This window comes from Thunnus thynnus, chromosome 10 (genome assembly GCF_963924715.1).
Source record: "Thunnus thynnus chromosome 10, fThuThy2.1, whole genome shotgun sequence".
Classification (NCBI taxonomy): domain Eukaryota; kingdom Metazoa; phylum Chordata; class Actinopteri; order Scombriformes; family Scombridae; genus Thunnus; species Thunnus thynnus.
In genome coordinates, this window is record NC_089526.1 from 31383304 (window position 1) to 31405138 (window position 21835).

Genomic DNA, 21835 nt, shown 5'->3' on the forward strand with positions numbered 1-21835 from the left:
AAAAGATTAAAAATCTGGTTCATACAATGAAAACCTCTTCTAGTCCCCTTGACATTGTACCCACTTCTTTGTTAAAAAATGTTATTGATTCCATTGGTCCATATATAACCCTGTTCAGCCATTTCTCAAAAAAACTAATCTGGACCCTTCTTTGCCCCAGAACTACAGGCCTATTTCTAAATTACTTTTTATAGATAAGGTCTTAGTTGATAAGCAGCTTACAGCTTACTTAGATGAACACAACATTTTCAACAAGTTTCAGTCCGGTTTCCATCGGTTGCATTCAACAGAAACAGCTCTTCTAAGAGTCTCGAATAATCTGTTAATGCAGGGTGATGCAGAATGTTCTGTATTGGTACTGTTAGATCTCAGAGCTGCTTTTGATACTGTGGACCAATGTATATTGATTGAGAGGTTCAGGCAGTGGGTGGGCTCTGGATTGGTTCTCCTCATACCTGTCAGACAGGACCTTCTTGGTTACAGTTCATAATTATACCTCATCAACTGAGTCTTTGTTTTGTCGTGTTCTCCAAGGTTCTGTCCTGGGCCCATTGCTGTTTACATTACTTCCACTCAGACAGTCAATAGGTCATTTTAAAGGTGTCTCCTTCCGTTGTTATGCAGACGATATTCAATTATACATTTCGTTTAAACCTTATGATGTCTCAAAACTGTTTGTTCTACTGAACTGCCTCAAGTCTTTAAAATATTGGATGTAAGATCATTTTCTTTTGCTAAATACTGATAAAACAGAAGTTTTAATTTCTGCTCCTGATGACATTGTCCCAAAGGTGATGGAAAGTCTTGCTTCTTTATCTTCTGTTAAACCTACCCTTCCTAATCTGGGTATTTCTATGGCCCAGGCTTTGAATCTTGACAAGCATGTAAATTGTTTGGTTTTCTCTTGTGTCTACCAGCTGAGAAACATTGCTAAACTCAGGCCCACTGTGTCCATAGCTGAGATGGAGATGATTATACATGCGTTCATTTCCTCCCATCTTGATTACTGCAATTCTCTTTTCACCTGTCTTAGCACGACATCCCTGAACCGCTTACAAGTAGTTCAAAATGCTGCTGCCAAGCTCCTGACCAAATCCCAAAAGGTCTCATGTAACACCAATCCTAATGTATTTACACTGGCTTCCCATCAATATTAGAATACATTTCAAGATCCTTGTAATCATGTTTACAGCCTTGCATGGTCAGGCCCCTGCCTACATTAAAGAGCTACTGCAGCGATATGACACTGGTAGGAATCTGAGGTCCTTGGATCAGGGTTTGTTGGTTGTCCAGGCTCTTGCTCCAGGCTCAAGACAAAAGGAGACTGTGCTTTTGAGGTTGTAACTCCTAAAATTTGGAACTCTCTCCCACTGTGGACACCTTTAAAAAAAACAGCTCAAGTCCTATTTTTTTTAGACTTTTGATTCATTTGTTTTGTTTATTTCTGTTTTTGCCTTGTTTTTTTAGCTGGATGTCTGCATTTAATGTCTGTTGCATTGTTTTTGTTTGTTTTTATTGTGAAGCACTTTTTGATGTATGCTCTTTAAAGGTGCTATATAAATACAATTATTATTATTATTATTAGTAGTAGTATTAGTATTGTTATTATTATTATTAATATGTGAACATTTTATTAAAATTAAAATTAATTTAATTTTCTGACATATCACTTTCCACAGCATTTACATTTCTCTTGTACTTGTTCTTGTTAATCTTCAATTCATTTACTTCTTGCTGTAGAGTCTATTTGGCATTATAATGTAATGCAGCATACTGTGTTTCTGCAGAGGCATCCTCAGTCAGTTGGGGGCGCTCTCCTCCAAACACAGTCCTGTCCCGTGTCCTCTGGTGTGTTACAGCTAGAACACCAGTGAATGCCTAATGCGCTAACAAAGACAATGACACTCAGAGGGTGCTGGCCATTAATCCACTTAGACTTTTTGCCGTGTGCATTTCCACGATTACAGGGGCGGGTCAAATTCTATTAACCGTGAGATTTGAGTTTTTGCCTGAAGACAGGCATGCAGATGGTGGGTTACTATTCTAACCACAGGCACAAACAAGAATTGCTTTTATTTTACAAAACCCAAGAGTCTTGCTTCTTGGAGAGGAACATGGGTGTGACGCTCGGCTGTGTGTGAGATTAGTGCAGCATATGCATGTATATGGCCTCTTTCTGTGTGACTGGATGGAGATCAGATAGCTGTCGTCCTCCATATGGTACTGCAGTCAGTGATGAAGGGGACCAGGCACAGAGAGGCAAGCAGACAGTGTCAGTGGGTGTGTGAATGGGTGGGAGTCAAGGGTGTGATTTCTGCTGGTGATGTGGTGACAAGACATTCTCTGTTTTCAAAAGTGTTTTAGACTCCCAACCACTACTCGCTGTAAGGTTACCATTTGAGGGAATTGCTACAGTCTTCTGTCACTGCTCAGCCATCTTGATTAAAATCCAATGCTATCTATCATCAAAACTCCATGAACAGAAGCAAAAGCACTGGGAAGCACCTCTGAAGCAGCACTTTATTTCAGGCTGTTTAAAATATTGTCTGATGTCTTGGTGTTGATTGACTCCAAGTCCACCCCTGATTACACCCTTAACAGAGCATAGCCTAAACCAAACTATATGATTGATGTAGCTTGGCTGTTGGTTAAGTCTGGTGATGTTCTATATTTTTTCACTGTATACAAATCCTATGAAAAGACCAAAACCAACAATGAATGGATACTACAAATATATCACCTGATATATCATATTCAGGCAAAAATGTTTGTAGCATCAATTGTTGTCCAATTGTTGTGCAAAAACTATTCAAAACACATCAATGAGCCACACTGTTGCACTGGGTGTCATGTTCTTATTTTGACTCAATCCCACACACACAATCCTGGTGCAGGAAATACTCACTAGAGCACAAAATGTGTATTAATACATCATTGAAAATAGTCCCCAATAAAGGCACTATGTTTTAGATACTACTGTTTTAGGAACTTTTTACAAAAAAATGAATATATATTTGTTATTTATGTCTTCAGAAGGAACCAATGATTGTAGATTTTTGGTGGTCTGGTCTGACACCAGCCTAAACATCTGTCCCATCTACTTCTGAAACTCAAACCTAACTCGTGCCCTTTGTGGAGGTTATTAATCTTATAAATCAGTGATGCATTAATGAGCTCAACTTGCATATAGCAAAAAGGAATGCACTGCATGTACATGTTTAGGAGTACAATCCTAACTTTAATTACTTTGCCAGTAGAGATGAGAAGTGGGAGAAATTATTTTGGGCATCCAGTGTCCTATTGATTTTTTGCATAGACAATGTTGGGAGTGTTTCTGAGGCTTGGATAGACATGAAACTCTCCTGGTTATATCATCAGTACAAAATATGAGCACCCATTGATAAACTCTGAGGTTCAAAGTTAATTCTTGGAAACAGCAGTTGAGAAATAATACAATATTACTATAAGGTCCATTTAGTAGCTGCTCCTGAGTTTTGATGTAAAATGCTCAGAAAATATGTAAATTTGAACATATACAATTCCATGGCAACTGGCCAACTTCATCTGCTCATGAAGATCATGTGAGCTGATCAAAAGCTCCAGAACAGCTACTAAATGGACACTTCTGGTGAGACAGTTTTCTCAGTTAAAGACATCATTGTGAGAGAAAATTACTTCTAGAACCAACGTCTTCTCCCTCTTCAAAACTTCAGTATTGTATACCTGAAGTTGCCTATATGGCCACCATTTGTGCCAATTTTCTTTGAAAATGACCACTTTCATGCAAACCTCATAGGTACTCGCTTTGGTCAAATAGCATTTCAATCAATAGACCCTCACAAGGAAAACAACAGCTCGGTCAATAGACATTCACAAGGAAAATGACAGTTCAGTCAATAGACTCTCATCAAGAAAGCTTGAGGTTGGCTCTTTCAGTCTGGTACTTTCAAAACACTGTAGGTGCATGAGAGATGTTTATACTTTTTTTGTGATATTTTATGTTTAAAATGGATTTAATTTTCCTTATGTCAGGGTAAAATGGCTTAAAATCAGCACACAACATGTTGGGACAATAGAACTATCCACCTTCATGCAGGATAATGTTAATTATTATTATATTCTGTTGTTGAATGTTGAATGTGATCAAAATGTGTCCGAATCAGTTGATGTTAAGGTCTGTCACAGGCGACAACAGAAAACTGCTGCATCGTTGAAACCTACTGTTCAAAACAAAAGCCTCTAGTTAATGAGCTCTGAAAGTCACCATGAAGTTCTTGAAAAAAAACAGGAAGCCTCCTGACTGTGTTCTGGAACAATCTTTCAAAACACTGAGAGCTGCTGAGTAACACAAAGCATCATACTGGATGTAATTTGCATCAGTTGGAGGCACTGGATGTGTTGTTTGCATCCATCGTCAATACTGCTGAAGGAAAATGGGAAGTTAAAAATAAAAGCAGCCAAGCATTGTCAGTAAGTTTCCAAGGCGATCATAAAAAATGTTCGATAGAATTGATGACATGCCAGCCAACACAGTGGGATGTAATGCATTTTAAACAGATGCAATCATCTTAGATTGGCCACTTTGTCATCAGTGTTGAATCTGGTAATTGCTGGCAGCTCAACTAAAAAAGAATAATCAATATGAAAGAGGGCGATGAAACAAAGAGAAAATAAGCAGTTTTCCATAAAGCAGAGATAAATGTAACCCTTGCACTGAGCTGGACGACCAAGACTGTATTTAGAAGTGTGTGTATGCGTGTGAATTACTCACAGACTCTGTCGTAGCTCTGCTGTATCTCTAGATGTTCCCAGTGATTGAAGATTCTTCTCTAGTGTGACAACTGGAGGAACAATGGAACAAAAACATTTAGAGTATGTGCCGCACTCACAAACACACTCACGCACTTCTGCCAGTAGGGTGCAATTTGCCGGGGGGGGGGGGATATCCTCTTCTCTGGTCAATATATCCCTGCCACTGCTGAGTTATTTTTATCCCCAGTGGGGACAAAAATGTATCCCCCTCAGTGATTTATGCTACTTCACCCATAGACCATATAAAATATCTAAAATAAAAAATAGGCTATTTAAAAAAAAATCTAAGCACTGCGACGTGAGAACTGTCATTAGTGCAAACAATAAAATCAGAAATGGATTTTCACTGTCAGCGCTTGCATGACAATAGAGATGACATCATGCCTAGGCTACGTGATGACGCAGTAAATGGACCAGGGGTTTCCTCCTTCCCTGCTTATAGATTTTCAGAGTTGTGGGTAAAAGAGGGGCAACACGCCAAAGGTGACCCCTCCACAGGAAAGGAATAAAAAGAAGCCAGAAGTCCGTCATCAAAGTAGACTGCTTTCTTAGTCTGACAAGTAGGCATCTACTGTAGCCTATTTATTTTTATGATGACAGCATGTTGTGTTATTGCATGTTGTGATTATTTTCTATCCAATATTGAAGTTTGCTGCGTGCTGCATATGGGGCTGAATTTCAAGGTCAATTTCCAGTTTTGTAATTGTTTAATTTAAGTTTGTAAGTAGTCTGTCGTAGTCTGTATAGGCTCACTGTGGTTCTGATTCTGTGAATAAAAATGTTTCAACCCCCTCACTGCCCACCAGATTTTTTCACAAATTGCACCCTGACTGTATGTTCAGTACATGCAAGTCCTGATGAGTACTTTATTCTGTAAAAGTAATGCAAGTCTTAATTGGATTCAAATAATTATTAAAAAATGAACTTAAAGTCTTAACTCTTAATTGTGATATACAGTATATTCTATTATTTAAGGGACCATCTCAAAACTTTTTTATCCATATCTCTTTTAGTAAGTCAAGAATGGACACATGGAGCTCTAATGGCACACTAGACTAGCCTAACCTAACCTAACCCTTAACCCTAACCCTGAACCCTGAACTCCACTTAGTAGTTTTATTCTTAACACTAATCCAAAACCATAATTCTGAACTGAAATGTATCCTGAATTTAAACCTGGAACTAATAAGTAATCAGAACCCTCACATCAAGCTTTGATCTGAAACTACTTTTAACCCTAATTTAAATGTAGTGCTACTTTCACTTTAAACCTTAAACCCAAGACAAAATGCTAAACTTACCAAAACTAAAATTTAAATCTGATACTAATAATAGTCTGAACCCTGGACTCAACCATAAATCTTAAACTAACCTTAACACATTAAATTTAGCACTACTTCTACTTCAGACCAAAGCCAAGATTCTGAACTAAACTTAGTCCAAATTTAAACCCAGTACTAACGCTCCTCCTAAAATGTATTTGAAAAAGAGGAGGACTGGCCAGAATGCCCTCGGTCAAAGGGTGTCAAAGTGGTTCTCTCAAGACAGCACCACAAGAACAAAAATTCACACACACACACACACACACAGTTTTACTGATGAATGTTCATTTTACCGTTGGCGTTGATCTGGAAGATATTGGAGGAGGTCTCTTGAAATACATCTTGCAGTTCTGAGGGGCTGACCTGTGTGGCTTTGGAGAAAACATGATATCAGCAAACACTTCTCAGCCCAGTGGAGCGTGACACTGCAGCAGACACAGAGCTGACCACACACACACACACACACACACACAGTGACAGCATGTAGAGACTGCTTCGATGAAATAAAAAACATAAATATATTCAGGTCTGAACATTCTCATCGCTGAGGGGGATATGGGTAAGTGTCTGACTGTCTGTCCAGTTGTTTTGTTTGTGCTTTTCTTGTTTGTCCATCACACTTGATATCTCAAAGGTCAAAAGTGTAACATGCAGTGATATTTATTGAATTCCTCCCCCAGCAGAGAGCATTATTGTTAGCAGGAGGCATCATTACTGTTCCCTTGCTTAACAATAGGCCATCTGAAAGCGACCACAACTAAGTTGTTGCAGTTTGTTCTTTCTTTGTATTTTTCCATCTTTTTTTTTCTTCAATGATTATGTGTGAAAGGGGTCGCTTATAGTGACAAACCCACAAAGAATTATCACAAACTCTCCAGTACCCCCCAGCTCCATGGAGCATTTTAGTCTGGCTGGCCTGCAAAGTTAAAGACTAGCTAGTGAACAGGAAATTTACGTTATACAGGCTGCATTCAAAAATAGCCCTGTGTTAAAAAAATGCAAGGGTCTGCGTTGGTGGGGGCGGGTTGTTTAAGGTACCAGTGAGACAATTAAATACAATCCATGTGTTTAAAGGCTTATCAGATGCCAAAACACTGCAGAATGGTTTGTAACACTCACGGACATGATTCTTCTACTCTGGAAAGTGATCACAGCAGCGACTATTTCATCTTTACTTGTGATATTTGCAAGGTAAACAGTAGAAATACGGTGTTCACATTACTAAAGTAATCCACCAAGAATATGCGCTTCTATGTATGTGATTGCCCAACGCAGTGCCTTACCAGATAACCTTGCATTGCAGCAAAAGTTTAATCAGGTTACATTTTTTTGCCAGACGACCCTGCATTGCTAATATTTTTTCTCAGGAGATGGTGGAGACCAAAACAGAGCTAAAAGGACAGTGGAAACTGACCTTTATCAAATGAATGCAAATGAATGCTAATGTAAATCTGTGCCTGCTGGATGTGTAAACAGGCGACAGTCATGTTTCGCCATGTTTTTTCGTGGTGCTTTCTAATGATACTTTTTAACTGTGGTGGTGGTGGGAGGGAAACATAAAAAACAGTTTCATTAAAGGTATTGAAGAGTTCACATGTTCTCGCTCCTCTGAACATGTATTATCTGGCTCCAGTAACTGACACAGATGGCGATGAGCAGTAAACTCACATCCCAGCTGAAAAATGTCCCTTCAGGAACCTATAGTGGATGCTATGTCCGTGTTCTTCAACATTCTGTGGTCATCTCTCACTGCCTCTAACTGAGGCTGTCAAATTCCAAAGCTGCCTTGTACAGCTTTAAATCACACAGTAATCCATGAGGGTTTACTTATTTATTTCTTTTCTTAGTTAGAGGCTAAGTAGTCCTTGCTGTGATGCTTTTGCACTGCACTTCCCAGATTTTACTTTGTTGATCAAATAATATGAGGCCTCAATGCTGTGACATCTTTTTTCCATAAAATATTCTGAACTGAACATGGTGTGAAGATTTTTCCTTTGGGAAAGTGAGGTACCTGGCACCTGAATAATTAAGTAATACAAATTACACATATTCCAGGTAGCACTGTCTAGTACTTAAATAATCTTTTAAGTCTATTACTGAAAAAAGACAGTGATTTGATGTTAAAGCATGTTTTAATCTAAGTAATACAGATATTTGAATAAATGCCACATAATGCAAACATTTTTTCAGCCACATTAGTCCCATGGCTGTGGGATCACAATGTTGGACGGCTTAGTCCAGACTGAAATATCTCAAATATTGGATGGGTTACCATCATGACGGTTTGTACAGATCCCAAATGATTTTGGGATTATGCTGATATTTCATCTGGTGCCATTATGAGGTTGACTGTTTTGGTTTTGAGTGAGACATCCCTACTGTTAAATGAATTATTATGAAATTTGGCACAGGCATCCAGATTCCCCAGAGGATAAATCCTAATGACTTTGTGACCCCCTGACTTCATCTTGTGTCACCAGCAAGTCAATATTTTCAATCAGTCTGTATGATATATTAATTCAATGCACATTATTAATATCTACATGACCCCTGAGCATTTAAGCGTACCTCACAGCAATCAACACCTTTTGGTGTGCTCAGAAACGGCTCTAGGATTTTGCTTTCCTCTTGAACACTGTATCCTCTGAGACAACTATATGCTTATCCACTTGTGCTGAGCCAGAGTTACAACAAACAAACCCTCCCTGCTGAGGCTGGCAGGCAGACACCAAGCAGCAACTACTACAACTTGAGGCTGAAGCCAACCCTCAAGTACGGCCGCTGGATGCTGGCTCCAATAGTCACCCATTCAAAAAGTGTCAACTTCTCTCTAGAAATACTAAATAATAAGTTCTGATGAATATTTATTTTGTTTGTGTGGGACCTTTAAAGTGTGTCTGATACTTTTGACTTGAGATGGGCATATCAATGTTACTACTTATCTAATTTAACTGTTAAAATATGATTGTCTATAACGTTAGAAGATCCAAAGTTAAACACTTAGGTGATTTTGAAGTACCATTGCATAGTGACCATACAACATTCATTAACTCTGTCATAACATTTAAAAATTCAATATGAAGTTCTAACCTTATCAATGGAGGACAGTATTGTCACATGTAATAAAATGGAATGATAATAACAATAATAATAATAATAATAATAAAACTCTCTTCAACAGACTATGGCACAGCTATTAAAGTTATACTGTTCTTTAAGCATTTTTATGAGATACCAAACAACATTACATGATTTACATCATGATTAGACCTTTAAATCACATGAAATTCAGATTTGGCTCAGATATACAGAGGGAGACTCTATGAATGTCCTTCAGGACATTTTAGGCTTTTTGTTCAGGCCATAATTTAGTTATTGGTCAAAAATGGTCTTTTAGGAGGTCTCTTTAATCTCCATTTTGTCACAGTGTTTAACTTTGGTCAGTGTCATGTTGTCACACCCCCACTTGGGAAAGAGGTCTGTTTGGGGGTCTGGGGTGAGACACTCAGCCATGTCTCTGTAGAATTCACCTCCTCGCATTTGAATGAAAGAAGTAATGTTCTATCACATGGAATTAAAGAGTGTGGTGTCCTATACTCCGTTCATAAGATTTGAGGAAGCTTTGATGATTGACAACCATGACTGACAGTTGGCTCACCTGCTGTTGTCTCTGGCTCTGGACTACAGACGCTAGGCTATATTTTGGTAAGTTTAATGTTATTTGATAACTATGTGTTAGGATAATTTAACTAAAATAGCTTATGTTAGCCCAAGTGTGAACTGCTCGGTGTTAGTAGTGGGGCATGTTTCCTTATTTGGAAGGAATTGGCTCCAAACAGAAAAGATGTAATGTAAACAGAAGGGCAGTCCCACTAACAAAATTCAAAACAGAAGATTAAAACTTGACATAAAATGATTGACAGATATTTTAATACAGGGACTAAAACTACACAACAACTATTGTTTTATTGAACTGTTAAACAGTTGTTGACCTCATTTAATTAAAACTGTTAACTGTTGTAAGTAAAACTGTTCACTGTTGTTTTCGGTGCGAATTAGCCATTGAGCTAACCACCTCACATTTACATTAATGTCGTTAATATATAAATGATGATTAATGTGAACTGTCCCCCTATAAATAAATAGTTGTGATCCAAGATTTGCTTTTAAGATAGAGGCTGATTGGTCCATTTACACCTAAAAAATCAGAAAAATAGGAACATCTGGGAAATTAAACATGTAGCAATCTGACAGAAAAGTCTTTTTACAATAAAACTTGCATTGCATTACAATATTTTTCCACTGTGGGAAAGATATTAGAAAAAACAAATGGGAGCCCAAAATAATTGGCCCAAGTTGGTTTGGATGTATTATCTATACCCGACAGGTGACTTGCACATATAGAGCCTAACAAAAGTAGTCATTTAAGCAACTCTCTCAATTCTCTGATGTTACAGTTCTGTACATTGCCAGATTGTCGCCTCTGTGTGTGTCTATATGCCTTTTGTTTTATTTAAACAATTGAGAAATATCATCATAAAGCGCATCAGGCCAAGCTGACAAAGGGTATTATAAAAGAATAAATGTAGAGTTTAATAACTGCCACATCAAAGTTGCATTAATTAGTGATAAGAGATAGTAGCAAAATTGGCATGTACAGTAATTATATTGAAATAGCATGTTTTGTTATTATAATGAATAGATGTAGAAATTGAATGGACTTCAAAGGCGGGAGCCTCTAATGTAGAATCTAACTGCAGTGATGATGATAGACTGGACGGGGAAAAAGGCATGGCACTAAGCCACAGGCTGGCAGCAAGAGTGGTGAGTGCCGCATAAGTTATGTGGGCAGGGCCATTTTCCTTGTTCAAAAGCACGTCATTGCAAATGACAGGGAGGGTTAATGGCCTGGAGCCATTACAGCAGGCTGAGATCAACATCACGACCTGTGTAAGCTTCACACTCAAACCATCTCACCCACCCTTTTGTCAAGTAGTGCACCCACAAATGACTGCAATTGGCAATTTTTTCTGACATGATCAAAAGTACAGGGGTATAGATAAAATGTAGAGGTGTGAGAATGCTAAAGTCCTGGTGTTGCAGGAGAGCGGGAAATAAATATTGGCATGAAATAAAGAGAGAGACAGGCAGAGGTGAAGCCACAGACAAAGCAGTGTCACTTTTAATAACATGTGGACGTTGGCTCCTCCATTTCACACACGTTACTTTATTGTGTTCTGCACATATAAACTAACTCTAACAACAACCTCAAAATGCTGTGTTTACCGCAGTAACTACACCCCTGACTGATGTGACTCATAGACAACATGCCCCTTGGAACAATAAAATTATGCATGAACTTGCAATTAAATTAGTTAATCTGGGTAGACTGCAAGTTTCCAACCATGTGGATTATTCTGCCACTATGCGCTAACTATACTGTATGTCCCAGATCCACGTTGAGCCCCTTTTTCAGAAGCTCACATCACGGGGGCCATGTTTGTGGTGTGCTGGAGGAGGAATTCTAGGGAGTAGGCTGTAATCTCTAGGATCCAGGTTAGTTGAGCTGGGAAGAGAAGGTGAGTGTACCCACAATGCCAATTTTAGTTGAGTTTTCACGGCAATAGAAGTCGTCAGCACCAGCTGAGATGCTAATCTGGCCACAGTTTCAATCTAGAATGCTATTTTCACAGCCTTTGCCAGAGTCAGATCATCAGGGAGACATTAGCATTTTATCTCCGACCTTCGGGTTATTAGTGTGCTCAGCCAACTAACAGAGGCTAGCTAAGCGTCTCAGGTTGGCTACATAATAGGCTTCATACCTAAATATGAGAGTATGGGGGAGTGAAATCTTCATGACATATGTAGCGGTGCTTCTGAGAGCCCTAAAAATCTTCTGTCCCTCACTGCCCAGGTTGTAAATGAGCATGCCTCCCTTCTGCTCATCACTAACCCAACAGCCACAAATGTTTCAAGCGATTTATGGCAGCAGCAGACTGTGACAAAACACTGTGAGTACCACAGCACCTTCAGCCACAACTAACATGGCTCAAACGCAACACAGAGCTGGACAATGAAACAGATACTCATAGTGTGTGCAGGAAGAAGAACTAAATGCAGGGTTGAGAGACCTCCACTGTATATCACAAGTCATTAACTCCACTCACTGAGATATACTGACAAATTGTCCAGGTAATAACATGATTGCATGCGGTCAGTTGAGCAGCATTACAAGATTGTGATACATTTGGAAATGGGTAATTTTTCAACTGAAAGACCTTTAGTGCGTTTTATCTCAGCACACACACATATTTAGCACGCGCTTTATCCACCTTTCATTTACTGTGATGGATGGACATCCAGTGTTCATGCTACAGTGGAAGAGGTCGGGCCAATGATGGGCTTGCAGAATGGGTGTATGACTGAAGTGTGTGTCTATGTATGTGTTTCCTAGTCAGCACTAGGATCCCATATTCCTACTCTGCACAGGCTGATGAAAATGAAATGAAAGTCATCGTTGCACTTATTCTACCTTCATCATGGGGTAACTCTTGGTGACTCTGTCATTTCTATGCATGTCCATATACTCTGTTGTTGATGTTGCAGTGAAACTGGGATGGAAGCAGCCTTTATAAAACTTATGGATGACTATAATGTGTGAAATGCTAATAATATGCTGTATGCATGACAAGTTAGAGACACGTTTCCTCACCAAGAGAGGATTACATGAAGGCAAAATCACTAGAACTATGTGATGCAGTAGTTAGACAAAGTAGTTAAATTAGTTAAGTTTAGTTAATTAGTGAATAGCACAGTGAACTTGAAGTTGTTGGAGTAGAGGTTGGGTGGGTGGGTAGAAGGATAGGTTCACCTTCAAATGCTATAATCCAGGTTACAATTTTGTTTTATACAGGCACTACAGCCATTGTCAAGTCAGAGGTTTATTTTTACCAAAATTAAAGCGTTAACCCTACACTTGACCCTTACCAGACTGTTTTAGATACATATTCTTGAAGTAACCAGTAAAATTATAATAATTCTTGTCCTGCAAACTGACACACCAATGGCAATGTCCATTACTTGATTCATTGGCCCAAACCTTGGTCCAGCGCAAATAATCTCCTAAACAGTGGGCCAGATTTTCTCTAAATCAGGTAATCATATTCCCCAGAGAATGGTTTCTAATGATTTTGTCACCACCTGACCTCCTCCTCCTGTCATCTCCAGTGACACTGTGAGGTTTAAAGCTTCCCCAAGACCAGCACCTTGGTCTAATGGTGCATTTAGACTTATGGCTACAAAAACAACAACAAACACCAGTATGTCAATTATCTTCAATCAAAAAATATCACAACAGCTCAAGCTACTAGCGTGACTGGGTCAACATTGAAATTCATCATAAACACAGTGAATCCAAGCTGACTACAGCCACCATTCACGAGGTGGAGTATCACCTCAATGACCTCTGCCAGTTTCTCTTTATGAATAATGGAAACCTGCAACATCTGCGGACAGATGATCTCTGCTTGGGGATCCAACCCTGTAGTGCTGATGATAGTTACATCATGGACAGGAGGTAAGGAACAAAGGGTCATCAAGTTGACTGCCAACTGGGGGACCTGTAATTGTCAGTAGGTAAGTAACTATGTAAGTAAGTACTTTATTTGTAAAGCGCCTTTCAAAACTAGAGTTACAAGGGGCTGCACAATGCAAACAATTGAAAAAAAAATAGAAAGTCAAAAACAGGAAATTTCAATATAAAAAAACAATAAAAACCATAAAACTTTACAGTGGGCAAACACAGAAGTCAGATACACAAACAATAAAAACAATAAAAGCTACACAGAGAGCAATCACACATTACAGGACAAAGTGCTTATGAAACAGGTGAGTTTTTAATAGCTTCTTAAAACTATCAGCTGACTCACCATTTCTTATAACTAGGGGAAAAGCACAGTGACCTTTGGTTTTAAGGCTAGATTTCAGGACAGCCAGAAGGCATAGGGCAGTAGACCTCAGTGATCTCACCGTGGCAAGGGGACACAATAATTCAGAAATATAAAGTGGGGCCAGCCCGTGTAGTACTTTATAGGTAATCAAAAGAATTTTAAAATCAACTCTATATTCTATGGGTAACCAGTAAAGATTTGCCAACACTGGTGTGATGTGTGACGTACGTTATGTAGTAGTTAATAGTCTGGTGGTCACATTTTGGACCAACTGGAGCTATGACACAGAAGAGCAACTCAGGGTTGTGGAACATTGTGTTACAATAATCAAGACAGGAGGAGACAAAAACATGAATGATTTTTTTCCAGATGTTGAAAGGACAGTATAGTTTTGATTTTCACAATGTTTCTTAGTTGGGAGAAACAGAATTGGACCGCTTTCTTTATGTGCCACTAAAAGTTCATGTGTTGGTCAAAGAAAACTCCTAGGCTCACTTAACATTTGCTGCTAAAGAACCGATACACTGCTGTGTTTTCTCAGAAATGCTCTCAAGGCCTATAATAAGGACTTCTGTTTTGTCAGGGTTAAGTTAAAGGAAGTTATCTGACATCAAGTCCTTGATAGCTGTTAGGCAGTCTAGAGACGTGGAGAGTTTGCTAAAGTCATTTGGACACTCTACTTCAGGGGTACAGGAGGACAATATTTTAGACCTTATATCAGTGATGTTGTCCACAAAAATTGATAAAAACATTTCACAAATCATTCCGGTACAGGGGAGGGGCAGGGTTAACAAATCTATCAATAGTGCTAAACAAAGCTCTAGGATTTTTTTTTATCAATCAAATAAAAAATAAGCACTTCTTGCCTCTTTCACTTTCTTACTAAAATATGAAAGTAGTTCCTTCATGTGAATAAAATGAACCTCCAGTTTAGTGTGTTTCCACCTACACTCTACCATTCTGCACTCTCTTTTAAGACAGTGTATGTCATCGTTCATCCAAAGGGATGAGTTAACAGTATAAATAGATTTGTTTTTAAGTGGAGCAATAACATCTAGAATTGACAAACAGAGGTTATTAAAGGAGCAGACTAAGTCATTGGTCTGGGTAGGGGAAGCCATAGCCTTACTAAGGTCTGCATAGACAAAGGCAAATTTATCTGCAGAGTGGCTGTTGAGTGTGAGAGAATGGGTCATGTATTTGATGGATTGGGTGTCAGCATTGAAGACAGTATCAAAAATGATACATTTGTGGTCAGACAAGAAAAAGTCATTAATAAATAGAGTATTAAGATTCAGACCCATAGTAAAAACCAAATCAAAAGTGTGACCGTGATTATAGGTTGACCCTGATACATCTTGCATTAAATTTAAAGATTGAGTAGTGCCTAAAGACTCAAACACAAATTTATCTGATGCATCATCAACATGAATATTGAAATCACCGATTTTTGCAATTGCATGTACTACTGTGTTTAGGAGTTTCCTCATCTAAAAAGGATGTCAGGTTCTCCTCAGGGAGTCGTTGGTCATATTTCATGTCATACTGCCACAACACAGGTAGCACTGGTAAAATGATTTGCTGAATTTGCACTAAGCCTGCTAAATACCCTGATTGTAAAGCACAAGACAAGGATGCAAGCATTACCTGAACCCTGGCTACCTCAACTAGCATTCTGATCGTGACAATAGCCAGCCATTGATTTGCTGTTGACCTAAGCTGCCTTCATCATTGATGCCAAGCTGAAGGAGCAGATAGACTTGATAAAGCCCACTGCTGCTACCCCTACACCAGTGCAGTGTAGTTACAATCCTTCGCCATAGCATCAGATCAGACGGAGCAGGTCTGTTCATTATGTAACTTACAGTGACACCAGTTATTCTGTTTGTTGAAGACTTTGGCATCTTGACTCAAGGGGCCCTATTTCCCTGAACCCAGCAACGCTGCACAGATCACAGTCAAGCGCGCCCTGTGCAGCATGCTCAGTGTACTTTTGGCCAGGCCTGGCACACCTGGCCATTTTTGTGGCCAGGTGTGCCAGGCTCACTCGTGGTGCACTTGAATATGGGGTGGGATAAGAAAGAATACATTATCATACATTATAGATGGGTACGTTAGAGGCTGTGACAATTGCGGCCAATTATATTGGCACTGACAGTTTGGGAATCTTGTGGAGAGTTTTCCTCAGAGGAAACATATTATTGGCTGGGACATAAAGAGTTTCCAACACGAATATAGCAGCTCAAATATGCTGCCAAGAGCAGATGATGTCTGTTTTAAGTTGAATTCACTTTTCTGGACAGGTTGATGATCCAGTAATCACCATGTTTTCCATGTGTGATTTACTCAGCATCACAATGATCCATCTAATAATCAACTCATTACTGGGATCAAGATTGCAGTGCGCCACTGGATTGAGATCGCCGCACCTTCTACCGCGCCTCTCCTCCCCCTGTGGTGCATGGCAAGTAACCAAGATACCAAACTTGTGCAGTCAGGGAAATAACCTCATTGCGCTGCAGGAAAATAGCAGTTTGCCAGTGTGCCACTGCGTTTTGTACCCTGCGCCATCATGAAAATAGGGTCCTAAGTAAGCTTCAAAAGGGAGCTAAGTGGCAGAGTTGCCACATATTCATAAGGCATGTTACCACTCATCAGCCTCATTAACCAGTGGCAAAGTCTATTAAAGGGTGAAACACCTGCAAAATAGAACTATCACAGTGTTTGGATTCATACACCACTCCAGCAACAATTCTCTTCATCACTACCACACTACTTCTTGTTTCAACTCCTGACTCCTTCACAGACTTTATGGAACCAAAGTTGTGACAATGACTGTCCACAGGCTAACTGCAATGTGATATGTCATTCTTAAGAATTCTGATTGGACTGTACATCAGTTCTTTAAAATAGGGTACTCTCAAACTGTCATTTGTTGTTCTTTCAACCAAAACCCTTGAATGACCTCAAATCTAACCTTGACCAAAGATCTTCTGTTATACCTATGTTTCTTTTTCACTTAACATATTAGTGAAAATTGTGTGCCTTGCTCATGCTATTGTCACACAATCCTTTCATGGGAGAGGAATGTAATTCTCACATTAGAGCCCACAACACATAATCTGCACTTATGATTTCATGCTCATTTCACAAACTCCCTGGAAAGTTGAGGGATCTATGGAGGGTTATTTCACAATCAGTGTTTGGGCAATGGTTTGGATCATTTCAGCAGCTTTTTATCTTTTTCACACTTGAAACCGTTCTCTCACATTAACATGTCGATACTTTAACATGCTCATATCAGCATGCCACTTCAAAGCTAGACTGATATGCACTGCCTTCACAAAATCACTCTTGACAAATTTTGTCCCTCTGTGCTTTAAGCAGTGTGTCTGATACAGTCATAACTTTGATTTTGTCCTCTATTATATCCCTGCAGAGGCATTTTGGAAATGCTTATGAGGCTTATGAGGGGTGTAAGAAATAGGAAATGATATGATAAAATATTAACATAACTGAGTTTACTAGTCTAGGCTGTACTTCAGAAAAGTGTTGTTTTGAGATAAATGTTAATGTTTAGCAGGTATGTTTACTATGTTCACATCTAGTTTTAGATTTATAATTTAGTACAACGAAGACTGATGGGAATGTCATGGCTTTTACAGGTATTTGCTCATAAAGCAAAGTACAGCACACATAAAAGCTTTGACCTGATGATGGTGCTAGATAAAAAGCCAAGATATCACAATTCAACTGATTTGTGTTTGTCCAGCTGCTTGGACTGCTTTGTGTTAGCTTGTCATCATGTGTGAGACCGTGGGTTGCATTTTATTTATTGAGATCAGACAACGCCACGTCTCTGTGAAAATAAAAGCAAGTGCCACTTCTCCTCACAATCACTGAGATCTTTTGCTCTTTAGTGCTTCCACCTCCTTCCTCCTCTTACTAACCATGCATATACACACTCCTACACTCACACACACACACACACACACACACACGTGGTGAGCAGATAACTCGGTAACAGCGCTCAGCTCTGTCCCCAAGTTATGCTGTAGATCGAGACACGTGTTAAGCCGGCAGACGCCATTAACCATATTGTCTTACTGTTTATAACCGCTGTTATTTATTGTTGCTTGTGTTGGATAGTTGTAGTCTCATGATAGATGTTTATTAACTGAAGCGTTATTGATTTGTAATTGAGATGGCTAGTGTTATTAAACTCTGTTGTGCATTTAGAGAGAAGTTTCCGGTGATTGTGTGTATAGATGTGATAACAGTGTGGTTAAAACCTTCACTGTTCATCCTGTAATATTAATATTTCTCAGATGTTGACATTTTCGGATGAACACCCTTGTTTGGTTATTGGTGCCTGATCTCAGGGTGGTGCCCTGTTATTATTAATACACATTAATGACTTTGTTGATTTTTTAATTATTAATAATTATCTTTGATAATTACAGGGATATTGTTATTTTGATGAATAACAGATGTTTAAAGTTTGATGAGCTAAACATTTGTTAAAAAAGGAAAATGCAAAGATTTATCAAATCAGTTTACAGTTTCATATATTTTAAATCATGTAATGTCCCTTATGTCACAGAGCCTGAATCAGCACAAGGATGCATTGAGAAACTGTTTGTTTGACTTCATATTGTTTTGATTTTAAACACTTATCGGTTTTCCATACTTGTTCCACATACAGTATATAGCTGTCAAAATATAAGCAAGTGTCTGAAGTGCAATTAGAATAAAGAAAGCTGCAGGGCAGAATATCACTTTGCATATTTCCAACTACTAAACCCCAGTGAACTGATTATATATGATGATCAGTTTGGCAGTGTGGTTGATTTTCTGTTGCTCTTTTTTAAGCACTGAATAATCAATACAAAGTGCCCTGATTTCTCCTACTGTAATGACTGAGAGTCCTGAGCACGCTGGGGATGAATTACCATCATGGCCTTGCAGTTTAGCTTGTCGATAGCGCAAACGTGCTATCTGCAACATGTTCAATTATACTCTCAAATCAGAGAGGAACTTAATCAAGAGCTCCCATCTCATTATGCCTGAGGTCAGTGGCTGTCTCTCCTCAGTGAGGAGAAACAGATTTTGCTCCCAAAAATCTGCAATTTAGCTAATGGGCAGCTGATTGAGAGAATGAGAACCTGGCCTGCTCCCAACAGCTGGCACTGCAGGTGGAGCCGACAAGGTTTAATTTTAGTTCTCAGTAGGATTGTATAAAAATAACGGACGTAGCCACTGTGACATCATCCATTGGTTTGTGGACTCCCATCCCATTTTGATGTCTCAAGTTTGCATTTTGACCATCTATACTCTGTGAATCCCGGGTTACGCCATGGTTATGTTACCTAACCAACATTGTTGCCATGGTAGCGCCTTTCCTGTGATGGCACCCACCTGTCACTCAAAGCGGCCACGCCCTTAATTATGCATAACTTTAAGCCTTAATAAAATTTAAATGGGTGAGTTATATAAAATTTCACACCCCGTCATGAAAGGGGAAATCAGAGAAAATTAGCTATAGAGACTAAAACCATTTTTTGTACCAGGATGTAAACATTTTTATTTCTGCTGTAAAGTTGGGCATTTTAACATGGGGGTCTATGGGGATTGACTAACTTTTGGAGCCATCCTCAAGTGGCCATTTGAGGAACTGCAGTTTTTGGCGCTTCCGCATTGGCTTCATTTTTCAGGTTGCTGCTTGGATTTGAGCAATATACAGGTACATACCCAGCCTGAGACATATAAGCCAAGTGGCAGCCTCTATAAACTAAATTGGTTTGGAGTAGATTGGATAATACTGATAACATTTAATAGGACAAAAGACAAGAATTGATTGCAAGGTGTTGTTAACTCACCTGTGAAATAACATGCAAAACACTGCCATAATAGGCAGTGTCCAGACTGCCAGTATGTGAAACAAATAGAAGGAGGTTTAGCCAGTAGACTTGTGAACAGCCGGGGTACAAGAGATCATCAGTTTATATTGTGTTTAAAATGATGAGTGCACTTTTTGACAAAGTCAGCCATCGTGGTGTTAGATATTGTTGGCCAGCCACAGATTAGCCACTTTCAACTTTGCATGATTATATTTTTTATTTTTGGATTGTTTCATGTGTGAATGAGTTGTTTGTGGGTATCTGTGTTTGCAAACTCGCTTGTCTTAAATTTCCTTTTGAGGGACAAAGAAACTATTCTAAACTGAATTGTTCGATGAACAAACTATAAGTATGGAATCCTCTATTAATCGTTTCCTGTGTTAAATTGTTGTTGTTTATTTAGAAAAAATAAATATTATATATATATATTAATAATAATTTCAAAGTTCTTTCTCCTAAGCCAATATATGCAGAATTTGAAAATGTTCAACCTGGGCATCTCCCAGTGAACAGAACAGAACAGAACAGAACAGAAAAGAAAAGAAAAGAAAAAAAAGAAAAGAAAAAACAAAAACAAAGTGGGGCAGCCAGTAACACTGTTCTATTTCTGACCTCTTAGTACCATACAAGCCTGCATAGTTTGAGCTCTTTGATCTGCTCCAGAGGTCTGGCTGAACACTAGCGGGACAGAGACTCCAAAGGGCCCCGAGGATCTCGACCTGCTCCAGGAAATCAGTGAGATCTGTCAAGTCTCCTCTTAAAACATGCTTTTATTGAAGAGCCTTTATTGATTTTACTTAAGATTTTATTTTTCTTTGATCTGTCCTTTATTTATTTTTTGATTTCTTTTCAATTCTATTTTAATTTATATTACATTACTGGAATTTCTTTTATCTAAAAGAAAAAATGGAGGATTTTATAATTTGTTGATTTTAATTTGCTGACTTTTGTGAAACTCTTTGGAATGTGGGTTTTGAAAAGTGCTCTATAAACAATAATAATAATAATAATAATAATAATAATAATAATAATAATAATAATAATAATAATAAAGCTTGTTGCACTGACCCCAAGTGGCCGAAAAAATCACTTGATACAGGTTTAAAGAATATTGGAACTTATAATTTACCTCAGAATCTGTCAGTATTGCAGTGCTGTCTATTTGATACTCACTTTTAATGGGTGTAAATTTAAGGTTATAATTGAAAGGGTCAATGTCAGTATTAGAGAAATTAAATAAAACAAGATGGCAACAGTTCATTTAAGTAATGGGTTATATTCACCAGCATTCTGAGAATAGTCTCTGAGAGCTCCTAGCTTAGCTTCAAAATTTCTGGCAAGGAGGCCTCGTTTAGGAGTGTGTTAGAAAGTTCTCAGAGCAACTCTGAGCAATGAATGTAATGTAATGAACATCTATGTTTAAGGAAATGTTTGAAAACACAGGCCTACTTGTGCAGTACCCTGTTCACATGCTGATAGTTGTTATATTTATTTACTTACATTCATTTACCATGTTGGTCATCTCAGTGCTGGCCAGTCTATATAATTAGCAGCATGTATATCTTTTTTTTCCAGCCGCCAGCAAATTCCAAATTTCTTGGGCAACTGGTGGTCTTCTTACTTTCATTTCTGGCATTATAGTGTGATTGCATTGGGTGGGAGATGTGAGTGCATCTTTGATGAGATCAACCACAAACATTATCCCTGCACAATCTAATCGGTAGTGTTTCATTAACTCAGAATATTTCTCCTACCTCTTTGTCTTTCCATCATTTTCGTCTCTGCTTAAGATACTCTTTAGCCCATTAAAAGTCCTCCTCCCTACTCCTTACAGGTTTTTCACCTCTCTTAA

The 21835-nt window shown here is 38.6% G+C and overlaps 1 protein-coding gene across 5 annotated transcripts in view; it reads right to left on the reverse strand.

Annotated features, from left to right (window-relative positions):
- The window catches only part of tsnare1 (T-SNARE Domain Containing 1), a 217744-nt gene that overhangs the window by 147702 nt on the left and 48207 nt on the right, over nt 1-21835 (reverse strand). For all 5 annotated transcript variants that reach the window (XM_067602493.1, XM_067602489.1, XM_067602490.1 and 2 more), the window contains exons 4-5: nt 6428-6505; nt 4772-4841 (exon numbers count right to left, since the gene is read on the reverse strand). In XM_067602493.1, the coding sequence (XP_067458594.1) occupies nt 4772-4841; nt 6428-6505 (148 nt within the window). The remainder of the gene's footprint in view (nt 1-4771; nt 4842-6427; nt 6506-21835) is intronic.